This window comes from Herpailurus yagouaroundi, unplaced genomic scaffold (assembly GCF_014898765.1).
Source record: "Herpailurus yagouaroundi ecotype Mexico unplaced genomic scaffold, PumYag 163, whole genome shotgun sequence".
Lineage (NCBI taxonomy): Eukaryota > Metazoa > Chordata > Mammalia > Carnivora > Felidae > Herpailurus > Herpailurus yagouaroundi.
The window spans coordinates 33,026,491-33,053,962 of NW_024412404.1; the positions used below are offsets into that span (position 1 = coordinate 33,026,491).

Genomic DNA, 27,472 nt, shown 5'->3' on the forward strand with positions numbered 1-27,472 from the left:
TCCGAGCTGTCAGCACAGACAACGCGGGGCTCAAACACACGCACTGCAAGATCATGATCCGAGCCAAAGTCAGATGCTTAACCCACTAAGAGACCCAGGTGCCCCCCAACTTTATTTTAAAGACTTTTGGGTGTGTGTGGCCTTAAATCTTTTTCCTGGTATTCAACTCTGGGGGTCTAGAGGGGAATATTATCATTATTGAGCTAGATCTGCAAGTATTCACTCTCCAGCATACTAAAGTTATAAATAATCTAATTTCTTCCTATTACCTTTTATTTATAGACTACTTTACATCTCATAAAGAATTTTCACACACATTCTTGCTCATATGAACCTCATTAAGGTGTTCTTTTTTAGCATGACCTATACCACTCCAACATATCCCAGAACCTTCCTCCTATTAAACCAACAACAGGGCTGTCAAAGACTCTTGGAATTAAATAACAGCAGAACTGATCAATATTGGCTATATGGTACTGTTTCAAGCACTTTACATGTTTTATCTCATTTCCTCCTCAAAAGCCTATGGAGGTAAATAATATTGTCATTCCATTTTACAAACGAGAAAACTAAGGCACAAAGATATCATATAGAAAGTATCTGAGACAGGAGTTAAACCCAGGCAATTCAAAGCCTTAAAATCATTGTGTTCTTCTGCTTCTAGGTTGAGAATCATTCCTAATTAATAATTCTCATTTCTGTTATTATCTAACCATTATTTTTCTATTCATCCTGATGCGTGTGGCAGGAGAAAGAGTGAAAAAGAAACGTACTTTCTTATATTATGGCTTCTTATTCATTAAGCTGAATTCCAGACCTACTAAAGAACTTAAAAAAACCCTAATGTTTTACTTAAATTTGTGTGTCAAACCTTATTTTGGGGAAATAGTTCAGTGAAAAACATAAAGCAATAATTTGCCTTTGAAAAGCAATTAAACTAGGATCTCCTTTTAAGGTATAGCTATTTGGAAGTTCTGAAACTGATTCAATTTACAAAATTTTTTTATTCCCAAAATGTTGTGGAAACATTTACTACCTAAGAAGTGAGATACCAATGTAAAAAATTTTATATGTAAACATAAATACTTTATAGTATAAATACACAGACAGTACTCTTTCCATGAACTCTATCATCCCTGGAATATATTGTGCCTTCTAGAAGCAGAGGAAAAAATAAGCAAGCTGACAGGCAGTGTTATGATTACCCTCACTCAACGAAACTATAGGGTACATACAATATTCTAAAAGCAAAAATGAAGAGGAATTTCAAGGCATGATTTGAGGAAGGAAAAAGGAGAGAAAAGCTATGAAAATATAAAAAGCAAAGCCCAGACAGAACTCACTATTTGCACAACTGTATATACAAGATAGTCTCTTCACTGGGATGACCAGTGACAGCCAGAATTCTAATGCTCTGGTGCTCAGCAGTTAGGTAAATAGTAAATCACAGCACATCATAGGCACTTAAATTTCAGTAGAATTGGACAAGTTATTCAACCTCCCTGTGGATCAGTATCCTCATAAGTGAGTAATAATAACAATAAAACCGCGGATAACAGTAATACCTACCTCACATGGATGTTACTATAATATCTGTGAAGCATTTAGTACACTACATAGCATAAAGCAAGCACCAAATAAGTGTGAAATAAATAAAATAAGCAAATGAATACCATTTTTCTCCATCATCATACAGGAAAGTGAAGATGGTCATATACCACGGTATGCAAGTCCACAATGAACTTCAATTCTGTCTTCATGAAATAATGATGAACTGAGGTAAAAATCAGGCATAATTTATAGGCTGAAAACTATGGAAAGCAAGCGGCAAATAAATTACATCCAACTAAGTGGAACTGAATAGACAGAAGGCATATGAAAAATCCGCAGTGATTATTTTGAAATAATACAAGATAGGAAAGTTGTTGAAGACCAAAAGAAAGCAAGGAAAATATCACACACAGACACAGACATAGACACAGACACACACACACATACGCACATCTTTCAGGAATAATACTTAAATTACTGAACAATCTGTAGTCACTTGAAAAACTGAAGGTATGAACAAAGCTTCAGTGGACATACAGTACTTTTTAAAATGCTTTTCACTTGAAAAATTTCATGATTTTGTTGACAACTCATCTATCCTATTTAAAAACAATCTCATTGGGGCGCCTGAGTGGCTCAGTCGGTTAAGCGTCCGACTTCAGCTCAGGTCACAATCTCACGGTCCATGAGTTTGAGCCCTGCATCGGGCTCTGGGCTGATGGCTCAGAGCCTGGAGCCTGCTTCCGATTCTGTGTCTCCCTCTCTCTCTGCCCCTCCCCCATTCATGCTCTGTCTCTCTCTGTCTCAAAAATAAATAAACGTTTAAAAAAAATTAAAAAAAATAAAAACCACCTCATTTATAAACATTAAAAATAAATAAATAAATAAATAAATAAATAAAAATAAAAACAATCTCATTTAAAATGTAAACATAGGCTCAGTCAGTTGAGTGTCTGACTCTTGATTTCGACTCAGGTCATGATCCCCGGGCTTTTGGGATTGAGCCTTGCATCGGGCTCCACACTGAGCATGGATCCTGCTTGCAATTCTCTCTCTCTCTCTCTGCCCCACCCCCTCTCCTCCACTCACACACTCTCTCTCTAAAATACAATTAAAAAAGAAAATAGCATGTAAACATAAAACTCAAAGATAATAATTAGAAATATCTTTAGTGATAAAAATGAGAACATATTTAAAATGTTTTTCTCAACTGTAAAGAAAGCACCACATAAAATCAACAGAAACAGCAGCAGTACAATATATATATCTACCCATTTCTGAACAATGTTTGTTGCTCGAAAACCTCAATAGCTTTAAAAAATGTGTTGAAATATTCTGCCTACTGGAAGCAAATACTTAATCTAATAGACAATCTATCAAGTGTACAAGAAAACTCTTACATGTTCCTTGTAAATTCATATTGTATCTCTTTGTGTAACATGTTTTATTAATAATGGCATGCTAATGGAAGACCTCAGACTTATGCATAAAAGTGCAAAATGAAACACAAACCACAAATTATAAAACTATACTATGACTTCCTGTACAGATAAACTGTGCCAAACCATGACACAGAACATTATCTAAGATCAAATGGCTTTAAGTATCAGCTCATTCAGACCCATTTGTTCTAAAACAGGTCTATATATCTTCAGTGTCCAATATAGTAGCTACTACCTACATGTGGCTATTAAGCCACTAAAATATTGCTAGAACAAATTGAGATGTGTTGTAGGTATCAAATACACGCTGGATTTTGAAGACTTAGTATGGAAAAAATAAAGCAAAATATCTTACTAATAATTTTTATATTGATCACATGTTGAAATGATATTCTGGATAAAGTGGGTTAAATACAATATATTATTAAAATTAATTTCACCTTTCTTTTTACTTCTTAACTGTGCTACTAGAAACTTTAAAATTATTGTATGTGCCTTGTGGTCTATTTTTATTGGGCTACATATTTAACAGAAACTCAGCTTTGAATTCTTATATTCCAAAGTTAAGACCACTGGCTAGCCCAGCAACTAAACCAGTTTACTATGTAACCAATAATCCCTGCCCAAACTTTGTTTAGTAATTTCTGCCCTCAAAGCACCCAATTACTAACCTTAGCCTCTATTTAAGTACCCTAATTCCCCTTCCCCCCTTCTAAGACCCTCCTGAGCTTCTGTCAACGTAGAGCCTATTCAGCAAGTTTAGGAATGCCAGCTTTGTATGATCAACAGGTTTCCTGGTGGTCTTTGCATAGGGCTTTGGCAAAGTTAATAAACAAGCCTTGTAAAATGCAGTAAGTTATATTGAGGATGCATAATGAACAGGAACCGTCAGAAAAAAGTAATTATGACTGACCCTTGAACAGCACAGGCTTGAACTGCATGGGTCCACTTATATTTTTTTCAATAAATATAGTATAGTACTGTAAATGTATTTTCTTTCCTTATGATTTTCTTAATAACATTTGTTTTTCTATAGCTTGCTTTATTGTAAGAACACAGTTATATAAAACATAACAGGAAAAAATAAAAATAAAAAAACATATAACATGGAAAATATGTGTTAAACCAATTGTTTGTTATCAGTAAGGCTTTTGGTCAACAGTAGGCTATTAGTTAAGCTTTAAGGGAGTCAAAAGTTTTATGTGGGTGGGGCACCTGGCTGGCTCAGTTGATAGAGCATGCCGACTCTTGATCTTGGGGTTGTGAGTTTTAGCCCCATGTTGAGTGTAGAAACTAGTTAAAAATAAATTTTTTTAAAAAGTTGTATGTAGGGGCGCCTGGGTGGCTCAGTCGGTTGAGCGTCCGACTTCGGCTCAGGTCATGTTCTCACAGTGTGTGAGTTCGAGCCCCGCGTTGGCCTCTGTGCTGACAGCTCAGAGCCTGGAGCCTGCTTCAGATTCTGTGTCTCCCTCTCTCTCTGCCCCTTCTCTGCTCATGCTCCGTCTCTGTCTCAAAAATAAATGAAAACATAAAAAAAAAAAAAAAGTTGTATGTAGGTTTTTGATTGTGCAGGGGGTCAGGGCCCTTAACCCTCATACTGTTCAAGGGTCAACAGTGTATGTAAGTTGTTCTAAATGATTTAAATTACCTAAATTAAAATACACACTTGTAACAATCTACCTTATTTCAGAAGAATGAAAAAGCAAATCACATGGGACCTATGGTTCCTGCTATGCCAGAGTAGAAGATCATAACATTTAAGTTAGAAACAGGTATATCAGTTTCACTGCTGTTTCTGAGTCTTATAAATGGGCTAGGACCATGATCTAAATTTTCAGATGCTGTAGAACTCATTATTTTCATGATTTGGTACCCAACTCCTGACTGGCTCTGTAGAGTAAAAGTGGGTGGGATTTTAGAGGAGACACAAAGCAAATGTGGTCATCTCTACTACTTTTTAGTCTCAGGACTTAGTGGAACACCATTTTAAATCCAATAGCCAAGGTAAACTCCCTAGTCTAGAGCAGATTATAATGTGGCCAATTAGCTGAAATCCACCAACTCTCCCCAGTTGAGTGAATTACACCATGCCATTTTGATTCCTATCAGTGGTCACATTTAAACTCCAGAATTACAACTACTTAAGTAGGCCATATTTATGAAAAACTAAATTTATCCCCAAATCACTCAACAGAAAATCATATATATGACTCAATTTTCAACTTTTCACCATTGAACACACGTTAATGTAAAGTAACACATATTTTGCTTACCCCCAAATAGTCATCCATCCCACCCAAACTTATTTTCACCATTTACTTTTTCAACTTTCTCAGTGCTCTCCACATCAGTAAATTCAAAGATTTTTTTTTAAATAAAGACATCAGATACACTCCAAAACCTACGGCGACCTAATATACAACATCAGAATAAAAATCTTTCCCAACTTGTGAACCATATATTAATGAAAAAAACCATCATGGCAGAATCTAAATAGTACCACATTTGCTTGATTTATCAATATGATGATCCACAATCAATTTTGCAACTTTGGCTGCTTTACTTTGATTTTCAGTATTCTTAAGCCTCTCTACCACCAATGAATGCTTAAATCAAATTAAGTTCATTTTAACAGAACATGATTAAGAACAACCAATGATAGGGACACCTGGGTGGCTCAGTCAGTTGAGCATACTACTCTTGATTTCGGCTCAGGTAATGATCCCAGGGTCATGAGATTGGGCCCCACACTGAGCATGGAACCTCCTTAAAATTCTCTCTCTCTCCTCTCTCATCTCTCTCTCTCTCTCTCTCCCCCTTTGCCCCTCTCCCTGGCTCCTGCGTGCTCTCTTTCTCTAAAGTAAAACAAAATGAATGACCAATGACAAACAGTACTCCAAAATCAACGAGAAATTTTGACTTTTACATCATTAATTCATGATTACATAGTCTATTCAAGATGTCTCCAACTCAAGTCTCTGCAAGGGTGCATGTATATGTGTGTGTATACATACATACATACATATTAAAGAGAGATGTGGGTATATGTTTTAATGTAAAAAAAAAATTACAAGCACAAACCGTTCTCCAGCCTACCTGCAAGGGTTCTATCCACAGTTAAGTCAACAGAAATTGCTGAAAAGATACAATGACCCTTTTATGAATTCTACAGAGGTGGAGCCGAAGTTGTTATAGGGAATACTGCAGCATAAAAAGATGCTCTCATTCACTCCCAGAGCCTGACCTTTTATCGGTTCTACTTCCCCAATTTTAATTGCATGCCTGTTGCTCATTCTCATTTGAATAGCCCCTCAGTGCCATAACACTCAATTTACTGTGGGGACAGAGAGTCAAGAAGTGGAAATATTCTTATCAGTAGTTTAAGAATGAGAATAAGCAATTGTAGTTTTGCCTTCTTGAAATTCAAATGATAAAATTCAGACAGAAGGCTGCAGTTTGATGCTCTGGAAGTCCCAAAAAGAGAGAAGGGGGAAGAGTATTTTCTTCTCTTCTTCCTCAATCCTCTTAATGGATAGAGACCTCTATGGGGAACGTTGTGGGCAATACAGTGTCACCTAGTTTTAGCTGGAGCAAAGCCATGTAAGGAAAGAGAAAGATTAAAAAAAAAAAAAAAAAAAAAAAGCCTAAAAGTAGATACTGTTTTACACATAACAGCTCAAAGTGATCTTGTTCTCCTTCACATCCTCTAACCCATCAGTCAGCACTCGTGACATTATTTTCCTTTGTAAGTTTTCTCATAGTTATACCCTCCTAGATTTGTGCTAAATCCACGATAACTATCATGCCTTCTCACCACCCTCCCTGACCCCAGGTTGTACTGTGGCAGGCACATACATTCCTCCAATCAATGTCTTTCTAAATATCTATTTTTATTGTCCCACTGCCCTGATCTTAGTTCTTCAGGGTTCCCACAGTCAGCAGAAGAATCCACATTCCTCAACCAGACATTCAAGACTGGCACTGTCATGATAAGCATCATCAGTACTAGTCTCATTCTGGACTCCACTTTGAATCCTTACTCTTACTTTACCTTTATGTCATCTTTCTCAGCTACTTCTAATCTATGTTCTCTTGCAATCTAGTAGGTACAAAGACATCTCTTTTTTAAGTTTATTTATTTATTTTGAGAGAGACAGAGACAGCACAAATGGGGGAGGGCAGAGAGAGGGGGAGAGAGAGAATTCCAAGCAGGTTCCATGCTTGCTAGCGCAGAGCCCGATGTGGGGCTCAAAGCCACGCAACAGTGAGATCATGACTTGAGCCGAAATCAAGAGTCGGTCACTTAACAACTGAGCCAGCCAGGCACCCCTGTACATAGACATCTTAGAATCTAGTAAATAAAAATGTATTTTTTTTTAATCCTAAAAAAATCCAAATCATTCTTATCTCCCAGTAAGATCTAAAGGTCTCCTACTCAAGTCAGGAAGTTCTGCTCAATAACCCCACTTCTTACTCATTTTTCTTTTCTTACTCTGGATTCTCATTCGCTCTAGCTAAATCCTTTATATGTTACAAAATGGGAGCTACAAGGACCCTCTCTATTAATTTTATCACTTTTTTTTTTAAACCATTCTAGGCCAAATTCTTGCCCCTCCTTGGCTGTTCACTGCAACTGACACATCACACAATCTGTTACTTGCTTTCATATAATGTTCTGTTGTATGTATGTTAGTTCCTCAGGACAGGATTCAGATAATTTGTGTCATCCATTAAACTTAACACTAGTCCAAGAACACAGTATGTACCTTTTAAATACTGAATTCAAACTCCAGTTAACAACATTGCCACGTATGATGCATGTGAATTTCTTTGGATTTATAATAGAGATAAAAAATATACAAAAGAATATATAAGAATTTTACACAGCATGATGGTTTATAGAGCTGTCTCTATGGAACATAAATCTACACATTTCTTTTCTACATAGGTTGACTTTTTACAGTAACTGAGTACCATAAGAAGTCATCAGACTGGATCATTAATAATATACACAATGCAAATTATGCTGAACACACGGTCTTTCTTTGATGGTTTAGAACAAACATGAAGTGTCTTAGAGGCATCATAAATATTACGATCATGCCACAGGAGATTAAAAGATTGTGTTTTGAACTTGCTTATGACATTTCCTAGAAGAAACTTCTTAATATAAATCCCTGATGTCAGCTTACTTGCCTATGGCCTGCTTGCATAAAACCAGAATATCAAATGAGCAATTGCTTAACTTCCTGGACAGTATAAAATGGCTGCCTTTTTGAATATTTAATTGTTGTAACAAAAGCTGAAGCATCCTTTTACCTAGCTTTGTCCTCTTCGTTGAAATCTTCTTCATGTCTTTCAATGTCCTTTGACGTCTCAGTATTCAATACATTCTCTATTATTTATGTCCCTCTAACAGAATGTGTCACTCCAACTCCCCTGTCTGCTTCAACCCTCCATTATGTCCCTCAGCGTGAAGCAATATATTCACTATCAAAAGATTTTTCTTTCTTTCCTCCTCACTCAGGCCTTGCATTTTTGATATTACGCTATAATTTTCCTTAAGTCTCTGCGTTCCACATTTAACAGAATCTAGGCCTAAATTAGAATATCAAATACCCCATTGTATTTTAAAATGAAAATCTTGTGCTATACTTGCATGATTCACCAACTTTAAAATAGCTACAATGGAATAACATTTCATATGCTAGATCATACCAAAGTTGGTGGGTCAAATAGGATCATCTACATTGGCAAGTAAGTAGAAAGTACACAGTAAGCCCTAAAATGTTAACTAAATAATTTTGCTACCTTCAGATGAGCTCATGTCTTTGGAATGTTAAGGAATTCAAGGGCAAATTACGATAAAATCTATCTCCCCACCCAGGCTCAAATCTTCTAAAATGCTAAATTCATAATGCCTTTGAAGTGGAATTTAAAAATTTCCATTCATCAAAGTTTTACTTTGCAGTAGCCTGAAGCATTAACACAATTCATCTGTCTTCATTCTGCTTAAAATCAATACAAAGTTTAATCTCACAAACATTGCAAAATAACGTTTCATCAGCATTGTAAAATGGTTCAAAGTATTTAGATTGTGTTTTTGTAGCTTAAGGAGCAACTATTTTTTAACCAGTTTCAGTATTTTGATACTGCCATTACATAGATTTAAGTAATAAAGTCTTTTTCTTTCTCCAGATAATTTTTACCCTTTGAGCACGATGACAATGAGGAGCCTGGCAAAGCTTTAACTTAAGATACCAATCAAAAAACAGCAATTACCTCCCCCAAACAAACAAACAGAACAGGGTCTTTTAGTTTAGGTATATGCAGAACACGATGCTGGAAAAAGTTGAGAACTGGCAAAAGTTTGGTCAATTGCGCTTACCAGGACTTGATATCACACATCTTAAATTGTATTCCAAAATGCTCTGTTAAAATGCTCTGTACCAATAGGAACCAGGAAATAGATGATGGATAGGTTTCCACACTAGCTTATAAGCAGTTAATTGGTTACAAAGCTAAACAAAAAACCCTGGATCAGCAGCCACCCTATTTCTATGTGAAACCTCAAGGTCTGATACACTTCTCTTCAATGAGCTGCAGGTCTATCATTGAGACCAAGGCCAATGGTCCCTCTACCACACAAGCCCTCAACTTCTATCCCCTCCCCTAGCTCTACTTTCTTCATTAAGTTACAGTAATAGGAATGGGCCTTCTGAGGTCATAGCAATGACAAAGAAGTGAATGGGAGAGTGCAAATATTCCTCTGAGGAGAGGAGGTCATCTGTATACAAGCAATTTCTGAAAGCCAGTATTTCTAAATTGTACCTCCTATACCAAAATGAAACAACGTCCCTCTCTTGAATTAAAACTTGCTAGCCATTTATTAAAATACACAAGCATCTACTATAGTTGAAGCTTTGATTAAATGATTTTCCAGATTAACCCATGAGTTACATCTTCCGTATAAAAAATATCCACAGTATACTCAATACCTGTCACAGATTAGCCCAGAAATCTCTGTCCTATCAGATGAGCTGCAAGCTTACCTAGAGGTGGTGGGTTTGTCCCTAAGCCTTTTTTTTTTTTTTAAGTTTATTTACTTATTTTGAGAGAGAGAGAGAGAGAGAGGGAGGGGCAGAGAGAGAGTCTCCATTTTTAATGTTTGTATTACTGTAATTCTGTGATTTAATATATGTAAACCAATGAAATGAATGCCAAAAAATTATTTTTTTTTTTGAGAGAGTGTGTGTGCACATGAGCACAAGCAAGTGGAGAAAAGGGACAGAGGGAGAGAAAGAAAATCTTTTTTTTTTTTTTTTATATTTTTTGAGAGAGAGAGAGAGAAGATGTGAGCAGGGGAGGAGTAGAGAGAAAGATAGACAGAGGATCCCAAACAGGCTCTGTGCTGAGAGTGGAGAGCCCGATGCAGGGCTCAGACTCACAAACCGTGAGATCATGACCTGAGCAGAAGTTGGATGCTTAACGTCCAACTAAGCCATCCAGGCGTCCCAAGAGAGACAAAATCCTAAGCAGGCTCCACACTCAGTGCAGAGCCCTATGTGGAGCTCCATCTCACAACCCTGAGATCATGACCTGAGCTGCAACCAAGAGTCAGATGCCCACGCCCAACCAAGTGAGCCACCCAGGTGCCCCCCAAAAACTATTTTTATGATGAAAAGTATTTTGAATGCTCTAGAGAAAGCTAGATAAAAGAGGACTTGGGACCCTTTTATTTAGAAAGTTCTTAAATTAAAGTTAGGCAGAATTTCTCTGTGAATATATGAAAAGGGAGAAAATTTTTATGAGACATCAAAGGCTTCAAATTTTATAAAGGTTTCTTGGGTTCCACGTAGCAGTGCTTTTACTCTAAATCTATGATTCTTAACTATTTTTGAGTTATGGGTCCCTTTGGAAATTTAATGAATGGTACAGCCCACTTTTCTCCCTAGAAATACAAAGAAATAAACAAGTTACAGTTCTGGTGGTTCCTATACCCTGGCCCCATTTCCTTTCCCCTCCACCCTCTACCCTCCCACAAAGGACATCTCCTTGTGGCTCTATGGATCCTAAGCTTCTAAATATTTTATCATGTTTACACCCATATTAGTACAGCCAACTAAATACCAAATGGTCTAATATCAACTTTGTTAAGACCTTATTAATTATATTTCAGACTGTCTAATAATATCCACTACATCTCAAGAGAGTTTATTCAACATAAAAATAACAGATTCCAGGTTTCATTTCTCTTATTGCCTGTGATCCTCCCCTTTGATTGACTGGTTAGCAATTCCTTGTAGTTCTTTGCAATGCCAGGCTGTAACGCATAAACAAGATGACTAATCAGCTAACATATACTCTAATTCTCAGGGTACAACAACAACAAAAAATCAGGCTAGAATCAGTAAAAGCACTTGACTTAGAATGGTAGTTATTTCTTCTCTCAGATTTAGTGTTCTAATAAGCAGTCCATGAAGTAATCTATCTTAATAAGGTTTTCCTTCCCACACATTGAGAGTCACACAAAAGCATGGGTGGATAAGAGATGTCAAATCACTTGCTCAAATATTCCCAACACATAGCTTTCCCTTCTGAAGTTCCTCCACTCTAAACCCACCTGGCTTATGAGTCATGAAAATTCTAATCTGCCACTATTGAGCATTTTCACCTCTAGATCATTTTCTCCAGCTGCCTGAACTAAAACCTGGGAGTCATTCTAAACTCCTCCTTCTCTCTTCCTCATATCCAAGCAATCACCAGTGCTTCCAGTTGGCCTCCTAATTTTATTTCTCAAGTCTGTCTTTTCCTCTCAATCACTTTAGATCCTTACATTTTAACTGGCTACCCTGTGTTTGGTCCCTGACAATCTATAGCCCAGAATAATCTTTCTGAAACAAAAATGTGATCACTTCACTCACCAACCTAACAGCCTTAAAATGGCTATCTTTCTCAGCTTAAAAATCCTTGAATGTCCCCCTACCGGACAAAGTTGAAGGTAATGAATGCTGGAATGTCCTTGTGATCTGGCCCCTACCTGCTTCTCTAACCTCGTTTCTCACTCGCCTCATCCCTGCCCTGCACCATCTGCTCTCACAGCATACTGTGCTGTTCTTTCCTGTAGACCTGCTGTTCCCTCTGCTTAAAGCAAATCTTCTTTGCTGCAACCCCTACCCTATCCCCTAGGTGTGCCTATGGAACCCTGACCATTCAGCTCTAAATAAAGCTTTAAAATGCCCCCAAATGTTCATAACGGCATTATGTTTAATAGTTAAGACTGAAAACAACCTAAATCCTCCAAAAATAAAAATGATTTACTGGGGTGCCTGGGTGCCTCAGCTGGTTAAACGTCCAACTATAGATTTTGGCTCAGGTCTTGATCTTACATTTGTGAGACTGAGCCCCAAGTTGGGCTCTGCACTGACAGCACAGAGCCTGCTTGGGTTTCTCTCTCTCCCTCTCTCTCTGCCCCTCCCTTGCTCACATGTGTGCACATGCACACTCTCTCTCTTTCAAAATAAATAAATTAACATTTTTAAAAAGTGACTTGTTAAATTTTAATGGATTGCTGTGTTGCTGTGTTAGAATACTATGCAGTAATAAAAAATGTTTATAAATTTAATGATATGAAAAGCTAAAAAATACGGCTATAAATTGTTAACACAGAATCATCTCAACCACATAAATACATTTTACATATACATAAAAGAGATAACTGGCAGAAATACACTAAAACAGGAGTACTTATCTATTACTTATCATAATAGGATTATGAGCAATTTTTTTCCCTCCAGTTTTAATGGTGAACATAGATTACTTTCAAAATCAGAAAAACTGAAAATATTGTAAACTGTGAAGACTTTCCTGGAGACTTCTTAACACACCAACACACACAGACACAAAAGTTTAATCATTCCCTCCTCTGATTCAAGTATAGACTCTCTTTGTTGTGTATATCACACAGTTATAAATTCATCCATGCATACATATATGTGTGTGTGTGTATATATATATATATACCTGTACGTATATGTATATACATGTGCATATATATGTATATTGTGTATATACATGCACACACACACATATACATATATATATATATATATACACACACACACACACACATACACACACACATTTCATTTTAGAGAAAGAGAGAGTGAGCGAGCAGGGTGGGTGGGCAGAGGGCTAGAGTGAGAGAATCTTAAGCAGGCTCCACACTCAGCAGAGCCTGATGGAGGGCTCAATCTCACAACCTCAGGATCATGACCCGAGCCAAAATCAAGAGTAAGACACTCAACCAACTAAGCCACCCAGGCATCCCTACCTTCTATGGTTTAATTCATGTTTGTCCGGGAGCTGTCTGACAGGATTTGGTTCAGCTTTAATCCCTAGTGCCTTATCTCTGATAGAGGCTAGTTTAATGTTTATAAAGTAAAATTACTTTTACATTGCTAGCTACATGCAGCTACATGCAAATGACCAATAAATGCCTAATCAATCATTTCAAAATGTAAATCATTAACACATTCAACAAATATTTACCATGTGCCTAAAATACCCCAGGCTGTCACAACCCCTGTGGACACTGCAGTGGAAAGGTCCTTGCCCTTGTGGGAGGATACACTCTAGTATGGAGAGACAAAACAAAATAAACCAGCTCATTTTGGAGAGTGACAAGTGTTATAAAGGCAACGTGGGATGAGGAGTATCAGGGAAGATCTGGGGAAAGAGTGCAACATCAAAGGCATATTGAAAGATGGTAAGTGACAAGATAAGAGGCAAGCAGGGATAGAATGGAAGAACTGGACATGGATGGAGTCAAAAGACCTAAGTTTCCACTCCTGCTCCATCACCTTACTAGTCAGGTAATCTTGTCTGAGTTTCAAGTGGGATGATAATTTCTAATTCACAAAAATGTGTCAGGATTAAGTAAAGGATTAAATAAGAATTTCCATGAAAAGGGTGAGGCCAGTACTTGGCATTCAGGGTCCCCTGTATTTTTAAGCTGTATCTACTTGGAGAAGGAGACATCAAAAACAATACAACACCCAAGGGGCACCTGGGTGGCTCAGCAGGTTAAGCATCTAACTCCTAATTTCAGTTCAGGCCATGAACTCATGCTCAGAGCTGGGCATGGAGCCAGTTCAAGATTATTCTCTTTCTCCCTCTCTCTCTACCCCTTCCTGTACACGTGTGCAAGCTCTTTCTCTCTCTCTCAAAAAAAACCTAAATATGTATATAATATATATATATGTGTATATATAATATATATAATACAATACCAAAAAGCTGGAGTACATGGATTATGACTGTGAGTGAAGATCCCAAAAGAAACTCAACAAGGTAAATCTCATCCCTTTGATTTAAGAGTTCTGTAATAGATTTGTAGTTAACAAAAATACGACCTATGCTATCCTTCTTAACTACTTATCTGAACTCAGGATTCTATTGATCACAATTGCTTTCAATAACAATGTGGCCAAGAGGTGACTAGTCTACCCACAAAACCAAATGCAAACACATAAAAACGGATTCATATCCAAAAACTGTATCTCAGCCTTTCCCCCAATCTCATAAACATTATTGGTCTTCACTATTTTTAATCCACTGCATATCTCAGTTATATTTCTCTAGTCCAAAAGAGGAAAGGAAATTTTCCACAGCAGATTGCAAAAGAGAGGTGCTGGGCACATTTACTTCTTGTCCTTTTTAATTGCTGTGTATCTGAAACCTAAGAACTAGGTCTCCTGGACTTTGAGTAGGGGGTTAAACTGTCAGATCATGAAAATGTTTCCTCTGAAGTATTTTAAGCCCTAATCAGTTACCACACCCTACCATGTATTTAAGATAGACAGTCTTTTGGGGCGCCTGGGTGGCTTAGTGGGTTAAGCATCTGACTTCGGCTCAGGTCACAGTCTCACAGTTCATGCGTTTGAGCCCCGCGTCAGGCTCTGTGCTGACAGCTCAGAGCCTGCAGCCTGCTTCAGATTCTGTGTCCCCCTCTCTCTTTGCCCCTCCCCCATCTCTCTCTTTCTCTCTCTCAAAAATAAATAAACGTTTAAAAAATTAAAAAAAAAAAAAAAAGATAGTCTTTGGCCCTTTACCTCTCTGCTTTCCGATCTCACATTCCTCAAATGAAGGAATGACTGAATGAGCCTGCTGCAACCTACTGTGTCAACCTCTTAGACCAAAGAATTCTCTTCTTAATATGTCTAAGTGCTATTGTCAAAATTATTCTGACCCTCATTCTGGTCGGTTGTAGTATTAATAACAATTTGAGAAGGAAAAAAACAGATGACCATGACAGGATAAATTAACTCTAGAAGAATGAGTTGATTAACAGTGAGGAGGTAAAGAAAAATTTAACTTGTAAGATGCAAGCTAGTGTTCCCATGCATTGGCTCCCAAAACCTTTTATGTCAAAACAAGAACTCTGCTTGCTTTTGGACATACCAAACCTACAAAGAGAGTCATATCCCAGAAACTATTGGATGTCCTTAAACCTGGGAACACAAATGATATTTTCTATTTTTATAAATTGAAAATGTCCTTTGTGACATTATATACATTAACCTATTTCCATATCCTATGGACATATCCTACCACCTTGTAGAGAAATGGTATAAGGGGAAATCTGTCTCAAAAATGTTAAGTATACTATATTGTAGAAAAACAAAACTACAGTACCTCGTGTTTAAATGTTTATTCATTCATTTGGGGGGCCTGGGTGGCTCCGTCGTTTAAGAGTCTGACTTCAGCTTAGGTATGATCTTATGGCTTGTGAGTTCGAGCCCCATGTTGGGTTCTGTGCTGACAGCTCAGAGCTTGGAGTCTGCTTCAGATTCTGTCTCTGTCTCTCTCTGCCCCTCCTGTGCTTGCACTCTGTCTCTCTCTCTCTCTCTCTCTCAAAAATAAACATTAAAAATAATAGTAACAGGGGCACCTGGGTGGCTCAGTCGGTTAAGTGTCCAACTTCAGCTCAGGTCATGATCTCAAGACCTGTGGGTTCAAGTCCTGCATCAGGTTCTGTGCTGACAGCTCAGAGCCTGGAGCCTGCTTCTGATTCCGTGTCTCTCTCTCTCTCTTTGTTCCTCCCCCCTGCTCACGCTCTCTCAAAAATAAACATTTTTTAAAAATTAGAAAATAATAACAATAAATGTTTATTCATTCATTTAATCAGTAGCTACTGTCAGGTGCTTGTGAACTTCCAGACACTGGTCCTTTGATGGCACTGACCATTTAGTTGCACTGAGTTACTAAAGAAAGGGAATTTTTTTTTCCTCTTGTACTTGACCTTGACTTTGAAATAAGTTTGAATGCCTAACAAATGAAGATATTTGGCTGTACAACAGTTTTATGCATACAAAATCAGTACACAATGTTTCCTTCCCTCCATGTGTATTAATTCTATGATCACCTAAAAATGATATAAAGGCTGTTTGGTGCCCATTTCTGTTTTTCTCCTCTGAAGTATCCCAATAAGGATTCATATTATGTATTTATTATTTCTGAGAATCATATACTAAAGCTTCTGGGGAAAGAAAAGTAGGCTGGATTCCAAGATACTAATTTATTGTATTATTTTCATTCAGTAGTACCTTTCTATTTCACATTAAGTCAAAATGCAAAAGTAAAATGGTTTCATATTAAGAAATTTACATGCTCAGCATCTGTAAAGAACACTAAAGGATATGAAAACTAAATGTAATAGAACCAAAACATAACAGAACCCCCACAGAACAAGCCATTTACAAGGAATACGGACCAGCTGTAGGAAATCCCTTGTTAGGCTGGCTACTACAGCAAGCATGATGATCTCTCCAGGAAAGCCCCTTTGCAGTGGTGGTTATATTCCCCAACTCCCAAGATCCAAACTTGGGGCTGTATACTGAATTCTATCTCTGACAATCACATGGACTCCTACAGAGAGCCAGGCAAGGTCTTCGGGAAAGCGGTAATAAGGAGCTTCAAATTGGAGCCTTTATTGCTCCAAAACTACCAAAATCAACATTGCTGGCAGTTGGGAAATTACAAGTGTAGGCATTTCTCCCAACCCCAATTAAAATGTTCACAGAGCGAGAAGAAGTCTTATGCTTGCATTGGTGAGTCAGCCATAAGCAGAAGCAGGTAGTTACAAAAAGCAGGTAGTTACAAAAAGCAGGTAGTTACTGCCTTTCTAGGTCAGGCAGTCACCATAATATACAAAGAGCCTTTCACTGCTCTTCCATCCCTGCCAGACACATCTTTCCAGCCCTTCTCCATTTCCAGATGCCATCAACTACTGTTTAACTCTGGACTACTGATTATCAACAATATTTCCTCTATTAAACTCTAACTGACTATAATTAGAGGTAGTTAGGCAGACATCTAAGAGCCATACCAGTATCTAATTTTCTGAAAACTTTGTACACATTCTCTGAAAGCAAACCCAGAAGATGGGTGCTCTCTCTCCATTTTTGCTGACTGGTAAAAAGAATCATTGGCTAAATGATGTGACCCAATCACCAATGACAAAGCTGTGGCTTCAACCAGTGTCTTTCTCATTCCAAGCTTCATGGGTTGTCCACTACTCTATGCTCCTCTCCATTTCTCTCCTCAATAAAATCCACACGACTTAATCAAACTTTTCATATCGTAAAAAACAAAGCCATAATCTTCTGACACTTGCAGATCAAAACACTACGAAACCCACCTGAGCAATGACAAGTTCCAAATGGACAAGCATTTCACCTTATATAGCCCTTGAAAAAAGCAAAATAGGCCAGCCAATGGAGAAAGCTATTTAAGCAGAAAATTGTATCTTATAGAGTATCTAAAAACATTACATTTCTGAAGGCATACTTTTGTATCAACTCACTGCAAGGTCATAAAAAGTTTAAAGCTAACTACTTTTCAACACTGAAAAGCAATTTTGAAGTATACTGTTTATATTATCAGATTAATGTTTTCAGTAGCATAGAAAACCTTCTAATATTTCCTAACCAACCTGTCTTTTAAATAGAATATAGATAATGTAGCTTTGTTGGCATTCACAGTAACCATGCCATAATAGGCTCTGAAACAGTTTGTGGGGTTGGGTGGACCTTAAGTGGTTTTGCATTAAAGCAGTATTTAAGAAACCATCAACCGAAGAGTCTCCAGTTTTAAATCTAGGTCATACTAACCTTAGTCAAAAGCAAGCATAAAGTAGACAATTTATATTACTTCCTAAAAAGATGGCTTGTGAAATAAAAAGGAGCATAGACTTGAAAAATATTAATGTTTCCTAAGAATTATAAATAAGCATATTTATTTTTAAAAATAATCTATATTCCCATTAATTCGCATAAGGAATTTTTCTTCTGTTATAGATAACCCACTAGCAAAATTAACACTATATTTAGTTAGACTTACGTCAAAAAACAAAAAGACTTTCAATTTGGAGGGAAGAGGAGAGGAATAAAAATAGAGATGCAGAAAGAAAACAAAATATGATTTGAAATTTTCCCCCCAAAAATACAATATTCAAAAATACATAAATTAAGTAAATAAATAATAGAGGGAAATGCTGACTACTGTTGCGAAAAAGTGGTAGTAAATATATGACACCATATTTTTCTTCCTCCATTTCCATCAATACAAATTTTTTAAAAGCACTATTTCTAGGGTATATCATAAGGTCAAGTACAGATTCAGCCCAGTCTTCTGCCTCTACACTGCACTGTTAACTGATGTCCTGGAGCTATCATACCCAAGATATTAAGAGTGGAGACTGGCTCTGGAGGCAGACTGCCTGGGTTCAAATCCCACCTCTGAGAGTTATTGGCTGTGTGACTGTGAGCAAATGAAGTAAATGTACTAACTCTCAATTTCTCTGTCAAGTATAATGAGGATTATAACAGTCCTGAACCTCAAAGGAGTTCTAATGAGAAACTATACCTAAACTGTTTAGCACAGGGCCTGGCCTGTAAGTAAATGGTGGGTCACCATATTGTTACAGTAACCAGAGGGTACCTTTAGACAGAAAAAAAGACCAAACGATGTTGTATAGAAGTTTACAGTTATTCAGATTGCTCTGTATGAGAAATCAGTAATCCATACTATGAAAAGATCATGCAGAACTCCTGGTCACCGTTACAATAACAGTAACTGTAGCCCAACATTTATGTGATACTTTACTATGAGCCAAGCACTGTGCTAATGCAGTTGCTCTTTTGAACTCATATGAAGCAAGGAATTATTATTCCCATTTTATAGATAAAGGTATTGAGGGTCAAAATGTCTGCATAATTTGCTCAAGATTACAAGGCAAGTGACTGGCAGGGTTAAGATTTTGAAATCTAGGCAATCTGCCTCCAAAGCCTACTTCTGACACAAACTACCCACCCAAACTTGGGCAAGGAATTTCACATACTGGGATTTCAATTTCCTCCTCTGGAAAATAAACAGAATGGTAGAATAGGTATTCTTAAAAGTCCCTTCTAAACTTCTCTGGACAAAAATCCACATTCACTACATATAGAAAACATCTCTGCTTTAGTCCTTTTACAGACCCAAGCTTCTCTGTCTCATATAAATACAGAATGATGCATATTTAGAATTCCCCCAGTGGAGTGCCTCACTGTTCCTGAGCCAGTTAGCGGAAAGTACATGATGCCAAGAGGCATCAGCCAGACAGAGAGCCTCACTAGATAGTTCCATAACTAAGTCCCTTTAAATGGAGCCCAAAGCGAACCTGACTTAAAATTAATTCTACCTGACAGCACTAATGCTACAGGGAAGTTAAGGACACACATCAACAAAATTAACCAAACCTTTAGACTAGAGCTATGTCACTATACCGCTCAGGACCTCAGTTTCCTTATTTACAGAAATGAAATGGCTTTTAGATACAAGTAAACCCAAAGGAAGAAGCCACCCCAACTCAGGGAAACCAATCGACTTTGTTAGAATTGAGGGAAGGGGGTAAGGAACATCTAGTTTGGAAAACCACTTTCAAATACAGTTATTGCTTTTATAATATAAACCACAGAAGAAAGCTCCGGGAAAAAAAAAAAATCTATTGTGTTGGTTGGCAAAAGAGGGTGAAGCAGCACTGAGGGGATATGGATTTCAAAAATACATATTAAGATACATTACAGTAGATCACTGTTGCAAGCCCCTTTTAGCTGAGAGTCTGTAAAATAAAGTCTCTAGGACTACTTAAGATATTTTCTCCCTTGGGGCGCCTGGGTGGCTCAGTCGGCTGGGCATTCGACTTCGGCCCAGGTCATGATCTCACGGTTCATGGGTTTGAGCCCCATCAGGTTCTGTACTGACAGCTCAGAGCCTAGAGCCTGCTTTGAATTATGTGTCTCCCTCTCTCTCTGCCCCTTCCCTACTCACTCTCTGTCTCTCAAAAATGAACACTGAAAAAAAATTTTTTTTAAAAGATATTTTCTCCCTTTCACAGGAAAATGATTTAAATAAATGCACAGACATATAAAATTCTAAACACAAAACTCAAGGTGTTTTTAGTTTTTTAAACATATGTGATATACTTAACTCAAGTCTTGTAATATTCCAACCCAAAACCAAAGAACAACCAGGTTACTCCTAATTTGGTTCTACTATTGCTTCAAAATACTGAAGCTCCATTTTAAGTAAGACAAAGAAGTGAGACATAAAGTCAAATCTTTTGGCCGTCTTTGCCTACTCAACAGCACCACTACGGATGGGATGAAAAGACAAACCAAAGTCAAACCAGTCTGTCTGGCTCTCATTAGCATAGCCTGTAAACGACTGGCAATCCATACACTACTTGTCATGAGTAGGGTCATGAGTTTGAGGGAAATTTTATGGATTTAATCTCTCCCCAGTCCTCATTTCCAGAGACAATTATCAAAAGCTAGTTGCATTCTATTCAACTCTTAGAAAAAGATAAATGATGTCTACACCATCAGCTCTCACCCCTAAACGTTCCTATCATATTTCAGGCTAACTTCTAAGACTGGACTTGGATAGGGAGTGACAGAGGAACTGTTAGAAAAAGGGCTCTCCTACCAAATGCAGCCTCCCTGTTCTATCCCCTCACCGCAAAAATAAGCACATAGAGAAATTCCAGAAAGCAGATTCCTCCTTTTCTTTACCAAACTAATCCCATCTCGCAGTGTCTCATTTTATTAAAACAAACTTTAGAACAATGGAAAGAAATACACCTTAATATCAAAATCCTCCATGCCTAAAGGACCCCGGTGAAAATTTGTCAAGATCCTCTCTCATGAAAAACTCTCATACACACAACTTTCATGAACCCCCTTGAACTGTCAAGGTTAAAAATCCTTGCTCTGGCCTAGAGAATCATGTGCTTCTCAATAACCCTATCTCCTCCTTCATGGATGGGAGCCACCCCAAACATCACATCTGAAACGTAAAGAACAAAATGAAGGCTCCAATTGCACCTGATGCTTTCTACCTCTGTCAAATGTCAGTTCTGCCATTTTTCAGCAATGCTCAAAGGATTTGTTTCATTTCCTTGACCACCCAAATTGGGTCTTGTCCAAAGCCCTCCTCTCTCCTTCCTTTCTTTTCTTTAACTGAGCCTAGAAGCTTATAGCCAAATCAATTTGTAAGTGAAGGATAAATGTTTGCCTGAGAACAAAAGCTCCCAGTGAACACTCACCCTCACCACCCCTTTCCCAACTCAAGATGTTCAGGACACTGCCAACTAACTGATGTGGTCGTGGGCTGGATTAGAAAACAAGAACAGAATAAGGACACTCCATTCAACCTTTTTGTCTGGGGCATTTCCTGGGTTTTTCACTGGTATTTAACACCAAGACACAAGGCTCATTTTTCATTAAAGTTGCAAGACTTTCACTCTGCCCAGTTTCAAATGGTGTAATTGATCTGCATTGTCTTCTTAAATAACCCAACTGAAGGACACTGCAGCTTTAAATATTTCAGTGCTAGCTAGCAAATAGACTCCATTGCAATATGGCTCTGAAGGTCGCGTCCTATTGTCTCTTTGCTCTAGAAAAACAATGTCTAAGTCTTTCTTCTAGGTAACATCGGAAGAGTTACCCCTAGAATTTCCATTCTCCCCAACTGGGTCCCTGGAGGAGTTCGCGAGTTTATTGGAATCTCACACTCATAATTTTCCCGGCAGGGGCAATATGCTGATTGCTATTAATGATGCCAGCACCTTAGCGAGACATAAACACATGTGTTCACATTAGTTTAATTGAGCATATGCAACTGTCTGAAATAGCACCACTCAAGGGCTGTTAACCTCTTTAAGAGTAGGCCCAGGGTAGTTTAGGAGTGGATGGCTTTCAGGCGGCACTCTGAACCCAGGTTGCATAACCTGAAATGTGTAGCTACTTAAAATGACAGGAATCTCAGTCTACTCATCCTGGGACCATGCCAGCACCTTGCACCTTTACTTGTAAAATAAGGTCAAAATAAGAGGCACACGCACGGTGAAGGAAAAAATAAACCAAAAGAAAAAGGCCCTTTTCTATCTTATCAGGGCGCTTAAATAGGATTCCTCAAGCAGTCACAATGTTCCCCCACCCTTGTCCCCGGAACTAGAACAGCCCCGGTGAAATGGAGGCTTTGGAAAGGGAGAAGGGAGCTGGACATCGATGCCTTCTTTTAAAGAACAAAAATCAGTGGACGATTAAATGGCAGGGAAGAAGGGGCAAAGAAGCGGGGTAGAAGGTGTGTGCAGGTGCAATGGAGCATTACCTGAAATGGCAACAGATTGTTACCATTATCCGTCCGGAAAGCGTTATCCTCCATCCAGGACTTGGAGGTGAGCGGGGCCGCGCGGGGGAACTTGGGCGGCGCGATCACATTGCTGGAGAAGGGCTTTTTGAGCGGCGAGATGGGGTTGAGCGGTGAGGGCACCCCGACACCCACGCCCACGCCCACGCCGACCGCCCGGCGAGGGTCCCGGCCAGCCGGCAGGCCGCCCCACGGGTTGGATGGCGCGCTCCAGGCGGCGTTCACACTCTGGTGCGTGTTCCAGCTGGACGAGGCGGACGAAGCGGCGGCTGCGGCCGCGGCGGCTACTGCAGCCGAGGACGAGGACGGCTTGCTGGTCATGATGGGCTGGTGGCCGTACGCCGCGGCAGCACTCCTCTGCGTGTAGGGCGCCTGGCTGGGGCTGGCGGGCGAGCGGCGCTGCTGCGGGGGTTGTGCCTGCGGGGGCTGCGCGGGTTGCGCGGGCTGCGGCGCCGGCGGCGGCGGCTGCTGGTGGTGCTGGGTCTGCGCCAGGCCGATCTGCGGAGAGAAAGTGCCTCCGAAGACTGGGTTGACGTGGTGCGGGAAGTTCTGGAAGAGCATGGTCCCGTTGACTGGGGTGATCCCCTGGAAGAAGCTGTCCTCCACCGCGTTCGTGGTGCCCGTGGACCAGGTGCTGCCGAAGGACGGCGACAGCGACGCGCCCGGCGCCGCGGGCTCCTGCGGCGGCGGCGGCTGCTGAGGGGGCTGGTGGAAACTCAAGCCCGGCAGGAGCGGCGATTCCATCTGCATCTTGTCAGGACCGTTGGGGGCCGGCGGGGCCGCGGCGGGACTGAGGGCCGGCACTGCGCTACTGTCCTCCGGCTTGGGGGTCTCTGAGGAGAGGGGCGTGGACGGAGCTTCGGCTGCGCTGGGTTCGGGCTGGGGCTGCTGCTGCTGCTGCTGCCGCTGCTGCTGGGGCTGGGGCTGGGTTTTGCTTTTGTCCATCAGTAAATCATCCTGCATGGTTTGCGCAGCTGAAACGGGAAAAAAAGAGAGACGCGTTATTGTTAATGTGATCGTTAATGCCCCTCGCTAAAGCGGGCGGGTGTTTTACTTGCGAAAATCCAGTGCCACCGCTACTAGCCAATTGCAATGCAAATCCATAATCTCCCATTTAGAAGAACAGGTCGGGCTGGGAATGGGGGCGGGGGCCGGGGCTCGTGCAAGGTCTCTAAAAATACTGTGAGAGCGTCTTCACCCTTTCTGATGTCTTGGTTCCTTTTCTGTATTAGTGAGAGATGTGCTTATAAGACAGAAAGACAGCAATTTCGCCACGTCTCTTTTCCCTTCACCGGAACTCAGAGCGTTCACCCTGCAATGAGAAACTGATTCTGGTTCCTGTTTTTTCCCAAGCACCACCCTCCCCCAGTTATTTGCATACGTCAATAAATACTGCTGCGTCCTTCAGCAAGGTTAAAAAGACACCGCACACGACCCTTTCTTCCCCCTTTCCTGCTCCGCACTTTAAAGAAACAGCAGTCTTATCCCTCTTGATTAGCAAACTGCCTTCTTGCGTTGATAATTGTTTGATTTAGCAGCAGCGAACCGCGAGGGAGGAAATCCTTGGCATTTGTTAGGAGGAGGATTCAGCTGCACAATCATTCTCTGGCCTCCCAGTAGCTGCAGCTACTCCATTTTGTTAGGAGACATAAAAAAAACCACCGTTTTAAAAGAGGTAAAAAAAAAAAAAAATCTACTGAAACGTTTGTGTTTGCTTCGTGTTACTCCAAGGATTGGAGTTTTTCTGCTTATTCTCCAATCTTCTTCTCTCCAATTCTGTCACACAAGAAATTTCTTGGCTTCTCAGTGGTTCAGGTCTCAACAGGAGCCTGAGAATTTCTGTGCAGAGTGGAGAAATGTTCTGGTTGGGTTTGAGGTCAGAGAGAGAGAGAGAGAGAGAGAGAGAGAGAGAGAGACAGACTGACAGTGAGATGGGGTAGGGGCGGAGCTTTAAAAAAATCCCCCTGAGATTTAAGTGGAAAGTCAAGATACTTATGAGGTTGCCAGATTTTCATTTTTGAATCCTCCTGATGCTGCCTTGGTCACAAGACTTTGGCAAATTTAGAATCCATTCTCTTATCACTGGTATTAGCAATGAAAGATTATGGTTTGAAGACCCTGAATTATGCTAGCAAAAGCGTTAAAAATAGCATAGTACAAAGTCCCAAATTCTCATACGTTGTAATTATAGTGCATTGCCATCACTGCTTCATTTAGCCATATAAGGAGTGTATGGTATTTTCCATCTCTCATAGAAGGGCTATATTCACCTCTGCCATACAGCCTGTTTTCCCATTCAAGGATGAAAATAGTAATCACTCAAAATCAGGAGATTTCCATACACATAGTTATCACTGAGTTAGTTTGTCCTTTAGAACATATTAAGTGTTTTAAATATATGAATATTAAGTGCTGAGACTCTGAAAACAAATATTTTGAGATGTTAAAGAAGCAAATGACCAAACATACAATTATTTTTAGATGATGATTCAGTATAATTGCAACAAAGTTATTAATATATATATAATGCAGTTACTTAATTAACTCAGATACTTGGGAAGCATCTTTCTCAGAACACTTGTGAAAGGACATTCAGATATACACAGAAGCTCTGCCTTTGGACATCCTCATGATAAATGTTATAAAATAAATGTATTGGAAAATGGAGATGCCACCACTGTTAGCCATTAAGCAAAATACTCACATCAAGAAATGGAATTAAAAGTTCTATTTTATTAAAAAACTATCTTTAAAATGGTTACTCATTCATTTTAAAGTTTCATACACAGACAAAAAATAGTGGGCTGAACGAAATGCTTCATAGCCACCTTACTCTCTACTCTTTCCTCCCCTTCACCCCCCCCCCCCATAAAAACCCAGCCCAATATACCTCACAAATTGTCAGCTACTACCAATAAAACCTACCTAAGATTGATTTTATGTTTCTCAGGTCCCTTGGTCTAAAACAATGGCTTTGATCTGTATTGTAAAATATCACACAAAGAGGCAAGCAAAGCTTGGATTCACAACAGCACAAAGTTCTACTGCTGCCAAAGAAAATGGACATAGAAAGACATTTTCAGACTTGGTTTAAGCAGTGCTGCAGTAAACCATTATAATCTGGGGTCTGAGTTGCTTCCAGTGGGCTAGAATCGTCTTTACAATAGCCATATCATCATGGCTGAAATATGCATTTGATTATAATTTTAATATTCAGCTTTCCTGATGCTTGTATTGATGCTTTCTGTAATGCCTTCAGTTTAAACTACATGCTCTTGATAGAAAAATTAATGCTGTACTATATAGCAAAAAAGCTTAAAAAGTAAGCTGGACTCAGAATATTTTATAATATGCAATTAATATATTTATTGAATTAAAATTTTTTTTATCATACCACATACCAGGAACACCCATTTCTCGTCGCAACACTCCTTAAAGATATAAATTTCACTTTCTGCATAAATTCATTCTGTCAAGGTCAAGACCCATCTTTAATAAATAAGACGCTTTTAAACAAAAGGAAAGCAATAGATTAAGATAACATTTACAAAGTTAACATACAGTGTTTCTCGGCAACTGCTCGTATAGTTTGTTTGGGTGTGTTTCTTTTTTTCTTTTTTCTTATTTACAGCAAAGTCCGAGAAATAGATACCTCCTTCCCCTCCCCCCACCACACACACAATAGATCTTCCTTCACATGCAATCACCCAATCTCAAGTAACAAATTCTTAGTAGCAGTTACCTTTGAGTGTCCAGTTTTTAAGGATCGATAAAATTAAAAAGTGTACAGTATTTATTTTCTTCTTTCAGGCTGATTATGTGACCGCTCTGGCAAAAGCACTTTGACAACTGTAAGAGGAGAGGGCATGCGCGCACAGGGAACTGTGGGGGCTGAAGTCCTTCACTAGGTACTCTGCCTGACTTAAGCACGTTCCGCCAAGGAAAGGAGGAAGCCTCGAAAATACTGATTCCAAGGGGAAGAGGTTGTGCTCGGATTACGTTATATTTTCCTACCAATCTGAATCACAAATTGTTGAAATGAAAAGGGAGAAAGATAAATTGGTTTGTCAACTTGATTTAGGAAGCCAGGTTAAAAGAGAAACTGAATTGAAGGACTCAAAATAAATGAACCCATCAGAGCTACCTTAAATGGTATTAGCATGGTGATGACTGGGTAGCCAGCAATAGGAACCCTATCCGAAGAAAAGAGATTGGGATGGAGAGGGCAAGGGAAGGGGAGACTACTAGGAAAAGATAAATGCTTAAAATCTGACCATCCTTAAAAAGAAACATTTTAATATTATAGAATGAAAAATACCTTTATAAATGTGATATTAACCATGGAGATCAGGTAAAAATAGGTTTCAGTCACAAATTTTTGACATCCACCAAGATTTCTTTGTATTTGAGTTTTCAATGAAGGCATAAATCACTTACGGTTCTACTTGACATGCTCTGAATCAACTCACCTCGTTATTTTACTTGTCAAAATGAAAGTTTACTTTGCATTATTCATACAATGATCAATCAAATAAAATTCAACTCTTTTAAGCTAAGACAATATTTGGTGAAATTTTAAAAAATAATTTGAAATTTAGTGTTTCATTGCATAGGGCAGTGACTTCTTTATTCAAAACAAAAAGTAAATACAGTTTCTGTTTTTCAAATCAAGATTTTTTGGGGGGGGTATATTTTTTCTATCTTAGCCTTATGACTCCAAGGCT

General features: G+C 39.0%; 1 protein-coding gene across 11 annotated transcripts in view; it reads right to left on the bottom strand.

Annotated features, from left to right (window-relative positions):
- CPEB3 (cytoplasmic polyadenylation element binding protein 3) overlaps window positions 1–27,472 on the bottom strand; it is a 197,432-nt gene that overhangs the window by 139,077 nt on the left and 30,883 nt on the right. For 8 of the 11 annotated variants that reach the window (XM_040485860.1, XM_040485853.1, XM_040485851.1 and 5 more), the window contains one exon: window positions 22,710–23,722. In XM_040485860.1, coding sequence (XP_040341794.1) covers window positions 22,710–23,711 — 1,002 coding nt within the window. In that variant the 5' untranslated portion in view covers window positions 23,712–23,722. Of the gene's footprint in view, window positions 1–22,709; window positions 23,723–23,946; window positions 24,061–26,490; window positions 27,101–27,472 lie in introns of those variants that run through there. The other 3 variants (XM_040485856.1, XM_040485857.1, XM_040485858.1) reach the window with 3 other exon arrangements.